The 18,913-nt window shown below is 36.0% G+C and overlaps 1 protein-coding gene across 1 annotated transcript; it reads left to right on the top strand.

The window, feature by feature from the left end:
- The first annotated feature begins 227 nt into the window (after window positions 1–227).
- On the top strand, window positions 228–18,671 carry LOC149557118 (UvrABC system C protein, putative (DUF3411)). The gene is made up of 8 exons (XM_089831830.1): window positions 228–815; window positions 7,987–8,055; window positions 9,938–10,069; window positions 10,170–10,223; window positions 10,363–10,407; window positions 11,906–12,045; window positions 18,163–18,288; window positions 18,398–18,671. The coding sequence occupies exons 1-8, from the start codon at window positions 276–278 to the stop codon at window positions 18,444–18,446; spliced, it is 1,155 nt and encodes a 384-aa protein (XP_089687956.1). The 5' UTR covers window positions 228–275; the 3' UTR covers window positions 18,447–18,671.
- The last annotated feature ends 242 nt before the right edge of the window (window positions 18,672–18,913 follow it).

The following is an 18,913-nucleotide window of genomic DNA, read 5'->3' as shown; positions in this document are numbered from 1 at the left end:
AAACCGGTTTTGAGAAGTTTGAGAACCTTGCAATTACCTTAAAAATGGAAACCATTTATCTGAATTTCTTAATTAAAAAGGGAAAAATCAGAATCCAAAATGTTTGGTGGTGGATGGTGCGGTGGAAATCTCAAGCAAAATGGGAGCTACCAACCAAATTCCCATTCCCATTCCCATGCCAACGCAGGCCAGCAATAATATAGTTAAAACCAACAACAATAAATTCTAACCCTAAACCAACACAAACGACCGGTGAGCGAAGGGAAGGAAGCCGAATGGCTCTGTATCTGTCGACTTCCCATTTTCCCAAAACTGGGTCGTCCAAATCACTGCATTCTTCGTATTTCTGCTCTGTGTTCCGCTTCAATGGCAGGCCTAAAAGCTCCAGCTTGAGCATATGCAACAGGAATGGTAAATTTGGCAGTGTGCGGAGTGAATCAGAATGGACGAGGAAAATGAGACATACATTGAGAGCAGCGTCTACAGGGGGAAATGGAGGGTCGGGGATTGGAAATAACGGTGGCGGGGGAGGTGGAGGCGACGGAGAGAGCGAGGAGAATGAGAAGAACAGGACGGAAGCAATGATGGCGCTGGCTGCCCTGGGAAAGTCGCTGGAAAGCATTCCTCCAGATTTGGCGACGGCTGTGAAGGCAGGGAGGGTTCCTGCTGCTATCATCAACCGGTATGTTGAGTTGGAGAAGTCGTCGTTCTTTCGTTGGCTTATGCAGTTCGGCGGATTCAAAGAGAGATTGCTGGCTGATGATCTGTTTCTTGCAAAGGTTGCCATGGAATGCGGCGTTGGCATCTTTACCAAGGTGAAGTTTTGAAGCTAACTGAGATCATGAAGTGTGGTATAAAAGGTTGATGTTAAGAATTGTCAGAGTTTTCAAAAAAAATGCACTTAAATGGAATACCAATTCAATTTCATTTACTTGTTTGGGATAGAAATCATTGAGTTATATGGATTTGGGCTTTGCCTGCTGAAAGACAATATCATAAAGGAGCATATATTTAAAGTTATTTTGTCTGAATTTTATGACGCATTTGCTTAAAACGTTGCCAGCCAGCAGACTTTTAAATGGAAGGCTTAAGTAGTAATCATCACTTTAACATAGATTACATGGTTCCCAAGGACGCGAAAAATCCATCTTCTGGGATAAGGTTGAGCAACTCTTGATTAATTCAATCGAAGAAGAAACGACCCTCATGGAGAAGCATCAATCTACTCTTCAATTAAGATCATTTTGTGCGATGCCAATATTATGATCTATTAATGTTGAAACTCCACCCACTATCAAACGTGCATGCCAACTTAGGTGGTACCTTAGAGAAAATCACTATGTTGAAGTTGCTCTGTCATGGACAAATTTCATAAATAGATGTAAAGTTGATGTTTGAAATTTTAGTAACTTGGAGAAAATTAGAAATGACGATAAGTTCTAGTGACATTGAAAAAATTAAAAAATGCTAAATTAACTATATGAAACGAAACTCAAATTCATGCAGCAATGTATCAAAGTAAGCTAAATTTGAAAAAAAGCAGAGCAGTTCTTATTGTGAATAATGACACCCTTCGGAAGTGATCTGTCCCATTGCATATTTGAACTTGAATTTTCTCATAGTGGACTCAGATGCTATATCACATTGCAGATTCAGTTCTGTTGTCCTGTAGATTATCTCGGTGTCTTCCATTCATTTCATTGTGTTTCAGTTATTTTATCTCAAAATTATTAGTCATTAAATAAGTTCTTGAGGCACCCTGGATCATTACCTGTGAGTCTCACTCTACCTCCAACACTGTGCATCCCATTGCCACTGTTATTATAAGACCTTCAAGCAAGGAGAAAGCTTCTGATTCCTTTCTCGTCTTGGATCTTAGACAAAATAAGCTGCCTATTGCTAATGAAATGAGGAGGAACATGATATGATGCCCACCCCTGAGGGACCTCGGTTAGCTTTCAAATTTCTATCAAAGTTTGGCTTGAGCGTGCCCTCTTGAGTTGGCTTTCAAGCAGCAGCAAATCTTCTGGTTTTTGCTCATTCACCAGTCTTATTCAACAATGTTCACATGGAACAACGCTGTTCCTAAAAGCACTCATATTGTACTCAACCAAATCAACAATAGAGGGAGTTTTTCAATGTGAACTTTAAAATTTGGGGTTCTTGTGGGGCCAACCACACAAGTGAACTACATACGTAATTTATGCGGTTAAGAGGAAAACCTTATAACATCTCTAATTTGGTGAGGAGAGCTTGCCTCTTTTCTACCAGTCAGTAGTGTACCAGAAGTGGATTGACAGATTCTTTTATACAGGGACATAACAGGTACCTGCATGGGCTGTGAAAGCCACTTTTGCAAAATTGCCAAACATTAAATTTTTGTTGGCAATTGCTAACCAAACTGGAGTACTTTAAACATTTTAAAAGCACCTCCTTGCCGCAGACAAGTGATGGTGGGCAATTGGACAACATTGAGAATTTGTGGCACCAAACATCATGGCACGGTTCGCTTGAGAATTTGAGCCACTGAAAAAGGTGGTTTGTGCTTTAGTGGGCCCACAAACCTTTATATTGCACTGCCACTTGACATGAAACTATGCATTCACAATGCAATGCCAAAATAACCTGAATAAATACAACAGACTACATTGATTCACAGTGATTGGCTCTCACCCTTACAACAAAGTTGGGCATCCCTGGCAGAAATACACTATCCTTCCGGAAGCTGGGGCCACATTGACAGTGCATATACTTACATACTAGGAAACACCACTTCCCACATTATCATAGGGCTTTTTGTGAAGCAACGTAATGCACCCTTTCTCCAGTGCCCTAGTTTTTGCCTTAAAATTACAACTCCAATGTAATCAATAAAACATATCTTTCCCACTAGGGTTAGGAATATTAACATAATCATATGATATAACTAATCTCATTAGTGGAGTTCCTTTGTAATGTCTTAAATCGAAGCTTACCACCTCATAACCAATTATAACTTAGTCTTGTATGAACCTCAAGACTTTCCCACTAGGGTTAGGAATATTAACATAATCATATGATATAACTAATCTCATTAGTGGAGTTCCTTTGTAATGTCTTAAATCGAAGCTTACCACCTCATAACCAATTATAACTTAAACTTAGTCTTGTATGAACCTCAAGAGGGCACCAGTAAATTGCCCAGCCTAACTAAGCTCGAGAGTGTATTACATTCATTTTATGGAAAACTTCCTCATGCAGTATAAGTGGCGGGAACATCGAACTATGACCAGTTTTCCCCTTGGGGTATCTCACGAGGTGCAAGAATGTCAACTATGACCAATTCCCCTCTTGGGGCTAGCAAATCACCTCATGCCCCACCGGAGGCAGGACTTTCCAGCTATGACCAATTGTATACTCTTGGGGTGGCTTACTTAGTTCATGAGAGCTGATAACCTGCATCTTCTATCTTATTTCCTGCAATTCATATGTGATTGATTACCATCCAACTATAACCAGTTTTTCCCTTGGGGTATCCCACGAGTGGCAAGAATGTCAACTATGACCAATTCCTCTCTTGGGGCAAGCAAATCACCTCTTGCCCCACCAGAGGCAGGACTTTCCAGCTATGACCAATTGTATACTCTTGGGGTGGCTTAGTTCATGAGAGCTGATAACCTGCATCTTCTATCTTATTTCCTGCAATTCATATGTGATTGATTACCATCCAACTATGACCAGTTTTCCCCTTGGGGTATCCCACGAGTGGCAAGAATGTCAACTATGACCAATTCCTCTCTTGGGGCAAGCAAATCACCTCTTGCCCCACCAGAGGCAGGAGTTTCCAGCTGTGACCAATTGTATACTCTTGGGGTGGCTTGCTTAGTTCATGAGAGCTGATAACCTGCATCTTCCTATCTTATTTCCTGCAACTCATATGTGATTGATTACCATCCAACTATAACCAGTTTTCCCCTTGGGGTATCCCACTAGTGGCAAGAATGTCAACTATGACCAATTCTCCTCTTGGGGCAAGCAAATCACCTCTTGCCCCACCAGAGGCAGGACTTTCCAGCTATGACCAATTGTATACTCTTGGAGTGGCTGGCTTAGTTCATGAGAGCTGATATTAGTTCATGAGAGCTGATGACCTGCATCTTCCTATCTTATTTCCCGCAACTCATATGTGATTGATTACAGAATAAACACACTCATATATGTAAACACAGATTAATTATTAACCCTCTTGTACTCAATAACAAGTAATGCATAAGTTTAACTGTAAACCCTCTTGCACTCAATAACTAGTAATGCATATATCAGAATTGATATAGGCAGGTCAAATGCATGGCAGTCCATAATGACCATGTCGCCAGATTGAGTGCATTATAATCTATTATTATGAATAGGCAGATCAAGTGCATAAAATACTTGAAGCTTCGTACTGATTCATGGACGCAATGTCAACAGCTGTGTGTGTGTATCTGAGATTCTGAAGTCTTATTTCTCAAATCGAATTATTCTCTTAGATTGATCTGCTTCATCAAATGGAGTTGTTCTATTTTATTTCTGTAGTGCCTGCTCTGATTCATCTTCACAGTCTGCTCTTACAATCTGAATAATATACTTTTATTGCTGTCATCCACAAATTTTACACATAAATAACATTTTTTTTTTAATGTTACAACTTTTCATAATTACCACTTCATAAGAGAGTGATAGCCTCTCATAATTACCACCATTTGAAAGAGTCACAACCGTTTATCATACCTGCCCTTTGAAAGACCCACTTCCTTATTTCCTTCCCATTCCTTTCTCCGTACAGTAATCCTTCTGAATTTCTATGCTTCCCTCTTTTTTCCTCCCCTTTCCTTTCAAATGAAATCTGCTCTGTTTTATATCTCACATTGAAAAAGTCACAACTCTTCATTACATATCTCTTGACCTTTAATAAAATCTGATTAACATATAATTATATTTTATTATAATTTTATTAATTTTATTTATTATTAAATCCTATTTCTGAAATGGGAGATTGCACAATGCTTAGACCTCATTAAAGATTCAGAACCTTTGTGCAATGCAAAACGTTGAACACTTACAGTCTCACTTCACTCATGTCTAAACTCACACTAAATGCTTTCACACATTACCATCAAATTGTCTCAACAATGAACGGCATATGATGATCTCTACAGTGAGCGCCCTTGCTTATATATGTTTTGCTACCCCATTCCAAGCAATTTGCAATCTTTGGTTGGTGCAAGTTCCTACTTGTCATACAAAATAGGTTGAATTTATTGATTGAATGCTTCTCCTTAGGCAAAACTTATTAAATGTTGAATAAATAATTTAATTGCCACACTTGTTATGCTCTAGTCAACTTGAGTCCCTTCTTTACCCTGGCACACAAGTCTAACTCGTCCAACAAATTAAATGCAGCCTTATTGCCTTACTCCAAGATCTAAGGTGAACATCCACATCATATCGGGTAATGAGTTTGTATACAATCCTAATGCAACTAAACTCATATTGGATTGACGTGCTTTGGAACTTAAGTCCCAAACTCAAATACCTCACAGATTGGGCTTCTTGGCCTTGGGACTTGGTCCCTATACATCCTTCCTAACTCAATTTATGTGATTCTTAGGAAGTTTGGAAAGACTCACCCATAAAAAGAATGTGGCAATGAAATGATATTTTCTGCCTCCTTGTTTGGTCTCCCCTAAAAGGAGTTTTCGTTCCAAAGACACAATTTTCCAAACTTCCCTTATAACCCTTGATTACCCTTGATTAATATTTTAGAGGAATCATTTAAAATAAATTTTCATTGCAAGAGACTTTAATTTATGTTTTAAGTTCACTTGAGGCCTTCTTCATGTTATATTCCCTTTTTGGGTCGGTCATGAATGATGCTTATTTTGTCAATTGTAATGTATATTTCTTAAGAACATATCAATAATAATAATTCCAATTATCCAATCATATTACTATTTGGTTTATAGATGGATGGTATAGATGCTATCCAAGTTGCCTAGACACCAGATATGGACTTCCTCAAAGTTTACAAGTCTAAATCTGCATATCGAAGGTTTACGGATCACTGACCCCTACCTCTATTGGGATATGATCCATTAGCTTGGATTTAAACAAGCCCCTCCTTGGTAACACCATACTCCTAAAGTTATCTTTAACACTTATGTCCAACCTTATCACTTATTCCAGCTCATAATGGAAGTAGTGAGTGTTAACCAAGTTTCCTAGATACCACTATCAATGGATTCCTTCAAAGTTTATAGGTCCAAGTCCGTATCACAAAGGCTTATGGAACGCTGACCCCTACCTTATCTTGGGACAAAGATTCATTTCTTGGAATTCACATAAGTCCCTCCTTGACAGCACTTAAGTCTTCCCTTCTTAGCCATATAGTAGTAGGATTAAAATGTCGATATATATTACTGATTTTACTATTATAATTGATATTACAATCTCATTATTATAAATGATATTAATATTACAATAGGTATCGATATATGATCAATATTTATATATATAAATATGTATATCATATAGATATAATATATCTTAGAATCATATAAGATTCTTTATTTCTTCCTCCTCTTGAAGAAGCCTATTTTATTTATATTCTTCTTTATAATCATAATCCATCCAAAAAGTCACAATCCTTTGTAATTACAGTCCATGTGAAAAGTCACAACTCTTCATAGTTATAACCTTACGAAAAAGTCACATCCTTATTTTCTTCACATTCCTGTCCTCTTCTGTTAATCCTTCTTTAACTCCTCTCTTTTTCTTCTCCTTTTCTCTTTCAACAAACTCTCCCTTTTATATCTTAATTTGAAGGAGTCACATCTTTTAATTACATATTTCTTGACTTTTCATCAGATTTAGTTATATTTATATTATTCTATATTATATTATATTATTTATTTACTTATTTATTTTATGTTTATTGTCATTGATTAATAAATCCTATTTAGAAAGGTAACATACTTTTTAGTATCCACAATATTCTTTTGTATTTAATTTTATTTATCTATTCATTCACTGTAATTTTATTGCTATTTAATTATTTTAAATATTTTTTTGATACTAGATCATATATGTTCTTATTTATGTTATAACAATAATATTTTATTATTATTTCTTATTTTATACTTTAATATCAATTATAATATATGTTTTTATTATCATTATTTATTTAGTAATATTGTATAATGTAATTATTATTAAAATTCTATCTTAAAATGCGGACATGACACTTCATTATAATTTCAATCGCATTTCCTTTGTGCTAAATTCCCAAGGCCCATTGGAAATGTTAATGTATGATGTGCGTTTTGAATTTAAGCTTGGCTTAATTTTGAAAAAGGGTGCATAACAAAAGGATTGAATAATGATTAAGAACATAGAAGATTAGAGTTCTTAGTTATTGATTGTAGGCTGGATATTTCATCACTGCAAAGGGGAACATCCTAATTTGATTAGAACTTTGAACGTTGACTAGAAAAATCCTGCTAAATCCTGTATTCTCATTCCAAATGTGAAATCATCCTTGACATATTTTAATGAAGTTCCTCCAATCAGAATCTAGAATTTAGCAGCAGTTTCCACTTGAATAGATATTAGGGGCTTTTCTTTATATGTTACAGTTGCATCATTGAAATACTTTCACATAAGAAAAACAGTAAAAAAATACTCTTAAATTAACAAAGTATTTTGTAGTTTGGTCCTAATGAGAAATACTTTAGTTAGATAATTTAAATTATTAAATTTCTGTTTTGTTGTTTTGTTTGAGTGTTGAATGTGAATTAATTATTGAATATGTTTCAAAAATTTTAAGTTTTCTTTTGTTTAAGGCAAGTTATAGAATATAAGGAAAACATTATCTGATGAACTGTACAAGAATAGCAGTGCAAAGTTGTATTTTTTATTGGAACTTTAAACATATTATGATATTGACATTTTGGTGAAATCGTATTGCAGACAGCAGCAGAGCTAGAACGTCGAAGAGAGAATTTCACAAAAGAGCTAGATTTTGTCATAGCAGATGTGGTAAGTGTTTCCTTTTAACTTTACGAAGTGATGTGCATCTCTTTTGGAAATGGTGATCTTAAAGTAGGCATGGCATTAGCTTAGGCGTGTGCTTTTTGATAATTACTTGTTGCAGCAAATTGGAATTATAGCTAACCTGTATGTTTTAATCATTGCTAGAAGTTAAGTGGCCCTTTCAGGTAGAGTCAATGATTTTGAAACATAGTGTTTGCCTTAAAATATGACTAAGACATTTAAATAATGCAAAATCCTTTGAGCAATGAAAATAATGTTATACATACAGGATATTTGTATATAACTAGAATCTCTATCAAATCCGTCACCATCTGCTATGTTTTTATCATTTATTTGGCCTTTAAGTGTTGAAGTATCTCTGGTTTTTTCTTAACTTGATTTCTGATAGTCAGAGTCTCTTGATCTGGTCAATGGTTTGGAAAGAATTCAAAAAAGTGTTCCATTTAAATGCCAGTTGTTTCTAAAAGCAACCTGAGGCTAAGCATCGTGTCGAGTTCAAGGAAATCTGGGTATACATAGCTGGTCCTTTTTTGACACATCCCCATTTCCTAGACATTTTGGGGATGAGAACGGATTGGGGACATCTCCTGGCCATCCCAAATCTGAAAATTTGTAGGAAATGTCCCAGAAACTTGGGGATGCCAGCGATTCTTAGAGAGGACCCCCCCACCTCCCCAAGTCAATTGGGGATGTCTAATCGTCCCGGGGATGGCCAGTCATGTACCTTTTTTCCACCACTGTTTTAAAAGTAAGGCTTAAATGCTCTAAAAACATTTTTTATTTCTTTTGTTGGCTCTCACAACTCAGCAATAGTGCACAAGTTTTTGATGAATTCCATACATGTTAAACTACATTTGTTGGTTCTAACATGTGGTTGCAGGTCTGCAACATTGTAGGTTTCACCGGTATGAAGGGTAAACTGCGCTGAATTATAGCCAAGAACACTCATAAATATGAACAACTTCTTGGTAATCAATTTCACCAACACCTAAAACCTGGTAGTGCATAAAGAAGAGGTTGCAGGTCATAATAGTAATAGAATACTATCAAAATATCTCCCAATCAAAAGGAAACAATGAATTACTTGCAGGCAAGTGCTGGAATGATCAATGCCAAGTTTAGAAATCATTGTGCAAAGCTCAACTTAATTGCAGGTCAAAATACCTACAAAATTCATCAGACACCTTCCTGAAATGTCAGTGAACACCTCCCAACAATACTTAGCAGTAACATACACCACCAGCACCACCAAACAGCAACAAAGGGACCATGAAATGCAAAGAATAATGCCCAGGAGATTACAAGGCGTACAACTTATACTTTGTCATACTTTTCAGGCTGGAAACCATTCATACTCCTCCAAACTGGCATGCCTGGGCCAGAAATGAATGCCAATGGGATCAGCGAGTGTAGAATAATCAGTACCATTAATACTGTTGTCAAACAAGGGCGTCAGTTGAACACAAATGTTATATGTTAAGGTTCTATACTCTATATATACATGCTCTATCCATGTTTTCGTATGAATATGTGTGCGCGCGAGCATGTTCTATCCATGTTTTCATATGAATATTTATAATGTCCCTATATAGGTGTCCCCTTTGCCTACCCTAGCAGTCCCTAAAATTGGGAAAAAAATATTGCTGTCCCAAAAACACGTCCTCCTTTCCCCTGCCGTCCCCATCTCCGTCCTGGAAACTCAGGGTAACATAGGTGTAGTTCTATTTTTCAAGTAGATTTGTAGTCAATGTATTATATTTGTTGACTTTCACCTATAGTAACAACATTGTATTTTTCAAGTTGTGAGGTCACACTGAATCTTTTCACATTTTTGGTTTTTATGCACTTTATATTGTTTTGATTTCAGGTTATGGCCATAGTTGCAGATTTTATGCTAGTATGGCTTCCTGCCCCTACTGTTTCCCTCCGTCCTGCGCTTGCTCTTGAAGCCGGAATGATTAGCAAATTCTTTTACAACTGTCCAGATAATGCTTTCCAAGTGAGTACTATTGATAAGGGGGTTGGATGGCAGGAATATGAATCATGGAATTGGCTGTTCTTTTTCATTCTTGAAGAATATTGCTTTTATTAATCTACAGGTTGCTCTGAGAGGAACATCTTATTCCTTACTTCAACGAGTAGGAGCAATTGTGGTAAGAATCTAGCATTATAGTTTTTAAGTTTCTCTTCGGTATTTACTTATTAAAGCTATTTTTTATATTTACATTAACATGTTTGTGAAAGTATAAACTTTCTATTTATTGGCAACTCACTAGATTTAAATTCTTGCAGCGCAATGGAGCAAAGTTGTTCTGTGTGGGAACCTCAGCATCCCTGGTAATAATCATGCATTTAAGATGTTTGCTTTTAGTTTAATTTTGCACGAATCTTGGTTAAGTTTCTTTCAAATTAAATCATGTGTCAGGTACTAAGACCAATTCAAATTAGTGGTTGTGGATGAGTGCTACAAAAGCAATGGGAATGCATATGATGTGTGTTGTATCCTAGATGGTAGGACAAGTTCATCTTTTGCATGTCATTTAGTCCATAAATGCATTCGGGGTTTGAGGATGGACAAATAAAAAGGCAAGAAAACTATAATTTAAGTAGTTTATTTTGTTAGCATTTTGATCTAGTTGTACATCCGAGGAACAAGGAATTATCTAATAGCTTAAATTCTGGACATGCTTAAAAAATAGTTAAAAACAACCTTGAAGGTTTGTCGGGCTTTTACTTCAAGATGTTGATACTGATAAAATGTAGGCTTCCTATTTGCCATACAGACATGAAACTTCTCATTTAGGTCCATTGATTCCAGGCTTGCTACCTTGCAATGGACCTAGCTTGTATAATGCTTTTCAGACTGATAATAGGTGGAAGATGCTATCTACGATGGCTTACCATTTTATCATGGCTGTTTATAATAGTTTCTTGCTTGGAAGAATGATATGAACCATGTTGTTATGCTGATCTCCATCTGCTATCTTTTAAATTTGATAACAGCTTGACTTGATGTGGTCAATTGAGCACTTATATGCTGTTCTGTAAAGAGAAAATTACAACATAAGCTTCACTTTATATGGTTTAAATGTTTATTGAACACTTGTATGCTTTTCTGTAGGGAGAAACCTTTAATATGCTTTTTAATATTTATGGATATCAAGCCCACCCATTTGGTTTTAATTTTTGAAGGCTTAAAGGTTGACAGTTTCCCAAACATACCACATCAATAGATTTCTTGCCACTCCTTATGTTCAAGTCTTCCCATCCTAAATGAAGCCCTGGATTCAAATGTTTTTGGTTCAATAGCTTATATTGGATTTTCATCTTCATTTTGCAACATCAAGTGTTTTGCTGATCTGTATCAAGATATTTGATAATACAGGAAACTAGTAAAGAATTTGAAAGGCTATAAACACTGAAACTAATGATTCTGAAGGAAATTGTGAGAAATGGCAGGAAAGTTGTTTAATTTGTTTTTTCTGCAACTATGCTAGCATTTGGAAAACAACTTATATAGGTGTTACCAATTATGGAGACATGGAAGCCACTGGGATAGGCAATTCATATGAACCCCTGTTGTGATGTCATTGCTTTTATGAGCAATTTTAGTGCACCAAGTGACTATAGTTAACTCCAGTGTTGGTGTCAGACTATTTTTGTTTGATGTTTTGGTTTGAAAAAGACTTCACTGCAAGAAAGTTTATTTTGGTAACAAAGGAGGTATGGTTTCATGTCATGATTTTTCGCTTTGTCAAAAAGAGAGCAAGTTTGATCCTTTTTGCACAGTTGCTTGTATACATAAGTTTGTAAAAAGATCTTTAATTATTTACAGATTGGTACGGGAGCAACAAATTTATTGATAAATGCAAGAAAGGCAGTTGATAAAGAATTTGCTGGGGAAGCAGAAGATGTGCCAGTAATATCCACAAGTGTTGCCTATGGAGTATATATGGCTGTTTCAAGCAACCTACGGTACGTACATTACATTGTGATGATTGCGATGTAAAGTGTAGCACCATTCATTTTTCATCATACTATAAGCATAAACTATGAATTCCATTAGAGAAGTGGTATTTAACCTTTTTTATTTGCAATACTGATCAGCTATAGCTTTAAAAATCCATCCAATGAAATGAGTAGGTTTTATATCAGCAGCTTTTTAATCAATTCTGATTACAGGTGTTTAGTAATGTGGACATGCCAAGAGCCTTTGACTGATGTAATTAGGAATTTCTTTTCAAAAATATGAAGGCTTAAAATGCTTTGTGCCCAAGGCTAGGAAAAGGAGGATGCAAAGCCATATAAAATTATGCTATACTAAACCTTTCTCTTGATAAAATTACTCCAGTTGATTAGATGTGTTGAATGCTTTCTTCACAAGTACATAAATGGTATAATACTGTAATGCTTGGCTACAATTTTTGGAGATCCTTCCCAAACCATCATTAGTTCCATTGTATTAGATGATCCAGCATAGTTGGTAGGGGTACAAGTTCTCCATGTAATTCTGACTTTGCTCAGCTCAAACTGTGGAACTAATTTTGTAAATTCACAGTAAATGTCTCTTGTAAACTATTAAACCCGAAGTCATATCAACTCTGACAAGAGGCAAGCCATAGAAATTTTTAGGAACAATATAATCTTTCATAGCGAGTTTAACCTTATAACAATTTTCTCCACAAATTTGCTTGCCAACGTCAACTAACTCAACATGATGAGCTTAAGCAATATGAACCAAAAATCGTTTGTCAATGTATCGGCAAACTTATTGGTGGTTGTGTAGTAAGTGCTACAAGTGTATTTTTCTGCTTCGATTTTTATATTTATGGGTGAATGATTCAAGTTACAGATACTAACATGATCATTCTTCCTGTTGAGCCAGCTGAGCGTTAATTTTTCAGACTCTGGTAAACAGATTCTGCACTCAGAATATTAACTGTAAATTAAAACTTCAATGAGAACACCAGATCTGATAATCTGGGTATAATATCTGGCAAACACGCGGCTGAAAATATGTACACCGAACACTCCATTATCTATCTTTAACTAAACTATAAGGTTACACTGCCCTCAAAATGGGTGACACTGTACTCAAAATTTCTCTCTCTCTCTCTCTCTCTCTCTCTCTCTCTCTCTCTCTCTCTTTCTCTGTCTCTGTGGTAAACACATTCTGTACTCAGGGTACCAACTGTAAATTAAAACTTCAATGAGAACAGCAGATCTGAAAGTCTGTGTATAATGACCGGCAAACAAACTGCTGAAAATATGGACAGCAAACAGTAACAAATCTATCTTTTACTAAACTGTGAGGTTATGCTGTACTCAATATTACTCTCTCTCTCTCTCTCTCTCTCACACACACACACACACACACACACACACACACACACACACACACACACACACACACACACACACAGAGACATGCACACACAGAGTTATGTGTCTTAGCTCTCTTATATTTGGAGAAGCTTCTAGGAAAACAGCTTTGTCATAGAAAACTGAAGCCCTGTAGATAAAACAAAAGATATAAAATACCTTGTGCTAGAAATACCTTTGGCTCTATGACTTCACTTTCCACTTCCAGTTAACAACCTGTAGAGGGCCATCCATTTTTGTGTTGTTCCTCAAGAATCGGGGACAAATAAGAGAGCAAAGGGTCCTTTGGAATTATTATGTCACAATAATGCTAGAGACATTGCTGAGCAAGACATAGCAAGATCCATCTATGCAAATGGATTGGCATTTATTGTTATTCACTGACTGTATTGGCAAAAAATGGTGAGAAAAATAAATAAGGCTCCGGGTTCATGGGCTTGGGTCATGACAAGGTGCACACCACTTTATATTGGACAAAATAGGCGAAACATGTAGATGGTTCTTTGAAGTCCATCAAGTTTTCATTGATTGAACCCTGCATGTCCATTGTATCTGATATCATTGCGCTATCAAAGTCAGGGGGCCAACTCCACATTGCACCACCCACCAAGCTTCTCACTACTACTGACGAGGACAAGGTCATCCACACCCAAGACTAAAATTAAAAGATTAGAGTTTTACTTTTTTGCTTATATTGTTTACAATAAAGAAAGATGATAGAATTTGTTACTTATGAAGCTAAATTAATAGCCTATTAACCGTAGTTTTAATAGACAAAGAGTTTACAATCCATTAGATATAAAGCTCAAGTAATAACACTACAAAAATGAATATGCTGAAGTAATAATCTTAGTCGTAATCAATTTCTTTCTGTACAATTTACCAGCATTTTCTGTCTAAACTGAGATCCTCTACTAACGAAACCCCAACATTATGGACAATGAAGCAATCTACTAATAGCTGTCCAATTCTGGTTGCCATTCAGCCATGAGATATCTACTCATTACATTTTCTTGATCTATACTGAGATGTGCTACTAACAGAAAATCCAACATTCTGGTCAATGAAGGGATCCACAAATAGTTTCTTAATTCTGGTTGCTATTTAATCATCACATATCTACTCTTGCCCATTCTGGGATCTGGGTGATCAGCAAGTGGAAAGGATTCTGCATTGTGTCTTGCTCTCAATTGATGTAATTTTTTCAAAAACAAGTTAACAACCAAGTGAAATATATCAAAACCTCTTAGTAAAATATGTTGCTCAACATGCTTGATATCATAGTTTTGTAAACTCACATAAAACTTCTTATGTTGAGTTTTTCCAGGGTTAACTAGTGACTTTGCTGAAATGTGGGAAAAATTGATAAAGTTTGCCAAAAAGAATTGTGCCCCTAAAATACCGGTATACTAAAAAATGTGACTTAATACTAAAAGATGTGTGCTAAAAGTGCTTGTATGCTATATACATGACCTACAATGTGACTTAAGAGTTAAGACTAGAAACATGACTGTATATTGAAAAGCATGTGTTAAAAATGCTTGTATACTTTAAAGTACCCTAAAATGCTTGTATACTTTAAAGTACCCTAAAATGCTAATTGACAAAAACATATGAGTGTAGAGTGTGAAAATCTTACACTTTCTGGCTGTATGTATATTTTAGGTTCCCAAGTTTTTCCTGAGCTATTTGTATAGTTTTTAAATTTTGAGTTTGCCAAGTTTGAGTTGAGTTTAAGTTTGTGAACTATGCTTGATATCTTTTTTAGAGAGATAAATGGAACTATTGTCACTTGAAATTGCACCCTTATTGCACTTTGGCTCAATATTTCAGAATAAAAATGGGAATGATCTTTCAAAAAGTGGCACTATCCTAAACTTGAGATCAAACCTTTAGAGATGGCTCTGTTTTATTTCTATGTCTAATTGCATGTGTTGATCCAATGCACTTTAGATTAAAAGTAATGTCTACTCGTACTCTAATAATTTATAGAGATAAGAAGGAAAGCAACAGAAGTAAAAAATGGTGATACACCAAGGCTTAAGCATTCTCTTTGTTCATAACATGTGAAATTTGTACAAAGCTGCCAGCTGAAACAAATATCTGATTTCACTAGCTTCCGAAAGTATTTATGAAGGTAAGGAAGGCTTCAACAAGCATTAAGAGGGAGCGATAGCCACAATAGACCTTGGAGAAGGTTTTAAAGGACTATAAATGCAAAAATAACTTCTGCAATTAAGCGTACATAACATACACCTCACAAAAGAGGCAAAAGATCATTTTTACATGATAGTAAGAAGGCCTAATCTTTATTGCAAGGGAACATTGTTAAGTGAAATAATACACAACATACAAGAATGATGAGAATAGGTAAAAACAACTGCTTTTATTGGTTACAAAGTTTGAACAAGTTTTTAAAGAAATTTTAGAAAGAGCAAAATTTAATAAAAAATAACTGTCTATTTTGTCAATTATCCATTAGACTAGAGAACTGATCAATTAACGAGGATTGTTACGTTTTTAATATTTTTGAAGAAAAGCACCAAATCTGCAATAAATTCTGTGATCCCCCATGTGTACTTTATAGAGAATGCCCAATACCTAGCCATCATTCTCATTAATGCACTCTATGGGACGTGCTTTTGAGATTTTATCCGATCGTGCAGAAATGTGAAAAACATTCTTTGTACCCCTCACCATATCTTTGAGCATTGATGGTTTGTGGAGTTGAGTGCAAGGACCAAAAAACAGTTCAAGAAATTTAGTAGAACAGCAGACTGGGGATGTTGTATCAATCATTGAGCCTTGTAATGAGGATTGTAGTTTGGGTTGAGTGTCACTTTCTGCTTTGAATGGGTGCCAAGCTCTATAAAGAATGATCTTCTGGTGCCATTGGATCTAATATGGTGATGGTGGCATCATAGATGAGTTAGTGGCACTAAACCTCAAGGGTAGTTGGGATCTTTGCCCTTCGGGCTTTGAATGATGGAGTTTTGAGATTTTTCATGCTATGAAAGGGAAGTTCAACAAGCATATTGTGAAGGTCAAGCTTGAAATACCCTTCGGGCTTTGAATGATGGAGTTTTGAGATTTTTCATGCTATGAAAGGGAAGTTCAACAAGCATATTGTGAAGGTCAAGCTTGAAATCTTGAAAAGGAACAAGGCACTAATGGCAATGAAGATGCTGACATGGGAATTTTGACGAAGGAAAGGTTGTTGGGATTAGAATTCCAATTACAGTTTGATTGTTTTTGAGATGGGAATTACAGCTCAATTCCAAAAGACCTAGAAGAATAGGCAGAGTTCTGTACTTCCAGAGTTGGTGGAAAAGGGTAAGGTTGAAAGTCCGATTTCAAAAGACTTGAACTTTTTGAAGTGTAAGGTATTGGGGATCAAGGAATAGGAATGAAGGGAAATGGTTACCAAGGGAAGGGATGGATGAAATGTCTGACATATGCAAAGGACTTAGATTCTTTATGCCAAAGGAATGATATTGGGTTATGAGAAACTCCAAAACATTGACAAAAAGGAGAAAGCAAACTTTTGGGGAAAAGGCATGACAGGAATGACAAGCTTGACAAGGATGCCATGATCCAGAACTGCAAGAAGAAGCATTTAAATGAAGAATGCAATCTCAGGATTCTTGAGATCAATAAGGTATGAAGGTATGGAGAGCCTCCAAAGTCCAAAAGGCCAACAATAGCACTTAACACCAAGGAAAAGAGAAGAAACATCCAAGATTGGTACTTTTTATGCATTTTTTGAATCTTTCGACATATAGGAGACCCAATTAGGATATCTTAGATTGGTTGTAAACAATGGGTTGAATATAAAACCTCAAAGTCACAAACTCATTATGTTTTTGGATAGACACCTAGATGATGGCGAGGAATGGCAAATGAGACATAAAATGGCAACAGGAACTTACTACCTCACTTTTTTTTGTCAACATTCTGCATGGTCCAGGCTGATTCAGTTTGGAGGCTTGCTGGGATCTGTTCTCAAGGGTTGAGGTATTGGGCAATCCTGCTTCCAAGACAGGCTCAATACAGACTAGGTTGGTCCAAATCTCTAATAAACAGAGAGGCCTGCAGATTAATTGGAGCACCCGCATGGTGGACCCGTTTCACCAAAAGTTAGCTGTTTTGTAGGTTGCAACTATCAAAACCGATATCGAGTATGAGGGCAACTTGATAAACATGGAAAGGGAATCTACTCTGTCTGACTTTTGGGTGCAATTACCTCTGAACTACTAGAAATATTTCAATGTTTTGAGTCTATCCTCTTCACCCTGCCATTCTGGGGGCTCTCAAAGAACCTTCTGTAATCACCTAGAAGATGACAGTCCAGAGACATCCATGAAGGGTGAACATGAAATTGGGAGAAGTTCCCTCAATAAACACAAGTGACATTTCCTCTCTTTGGGAATTGAGCAGGAGTGATGAATAATAAATCTGGACAATTGATCTTTTAATTTTGATTTATGCATTAGATGGAGTGCAGGTTGCAATTGCAGAAATGTAATGGTTCTACCAGTCAGATAATAGTACAATTGTAACTTCTTAGCAGGGCCTGGTACTTAGCTTGACTAGATTTTAAGACATTCTGTCAAATGTATGTTTTATTTTATCAAATATATTTTGCCAATGAATTTCTCATAAAGTTGATCATGGTAAATAACATCGACTGTTTCTCGGTATATAATTTAGGTACCAATTGTTGGCCGGTGTTATTGAGCAAAGGATTTTGGAACCTTTGTTCCATAAACAGAAATTGGTGCTAAGCATGTTATGCTTTGCTGTAAGAACAGGAAACACATTCTTGGGCTCATTAATGTAAGTTGTTCAGTTTATTAGAAGAAATGCATTTATATAGCCTGGGCTATTTTTATGTTAAAATTTATGCTGCATATGATGAGAGTATTGCTATTTTCTTTGTTAACAGGTGGGTAGACTATGCTCGTTGGACCGGAATACAGAAGATAAGAGAGTAAATTGTTGTTTGAAATAGATCATAATTTGTTTTGTGATCAAGATTTGGATGAACAGTTCTCCAGGGCACATTGGGAGGAATCAATTATTTTAAGTGGAGGTGACACCAAAACTTAAAATGCACCTACCAACATTTTTTTTGCTATCCATGATTGTGTCCTAAACATTTAGGAAAATTATTATTTTTTAATGATGAACAGATGTATACGTGCTTTTGATTTTTCAAATTCCTTCTCATTTATCCAGTAAGACTGAAAATAGTCACACAACCAGATTTTACATGCATATTTTTCCAGGAATTGACTTGCATAGGCAAAGGTTGCCTTCCCGTTAATAAATTGAATCCCAAACTTTTAAGAATCTGATTTAGGTGGGCAGTTATGAAATAGTTGTAATTATACAATAAAAATGTTTTAATGAGATTTGTTTTTGAATGAATGAAATAGGTCGGTGGTTGTTGATGCATTGT

Source organism: Cupressus sempervirens, chromosome 5 (genome assembly GCF_028749045.1).
Source record: "Cupressus sempervirens isolate cs-2001-9-10 chromosome 5, ASM2874904v1, whole genome shotgun sequence".
Taxonomy (NCBI): domain Eukaryota; kingdom Viridiplantae; phylum Streptophyta; class Pinopsida; order Cupressales; family Cupressaceae; genus Cupressus; species Cupressus sempervirens.
The sequence above is the reverse complement of the archived record's forward strand: the minus strand, read 5'-3'. Positions and strand labels throughout refer to the sequence as shown.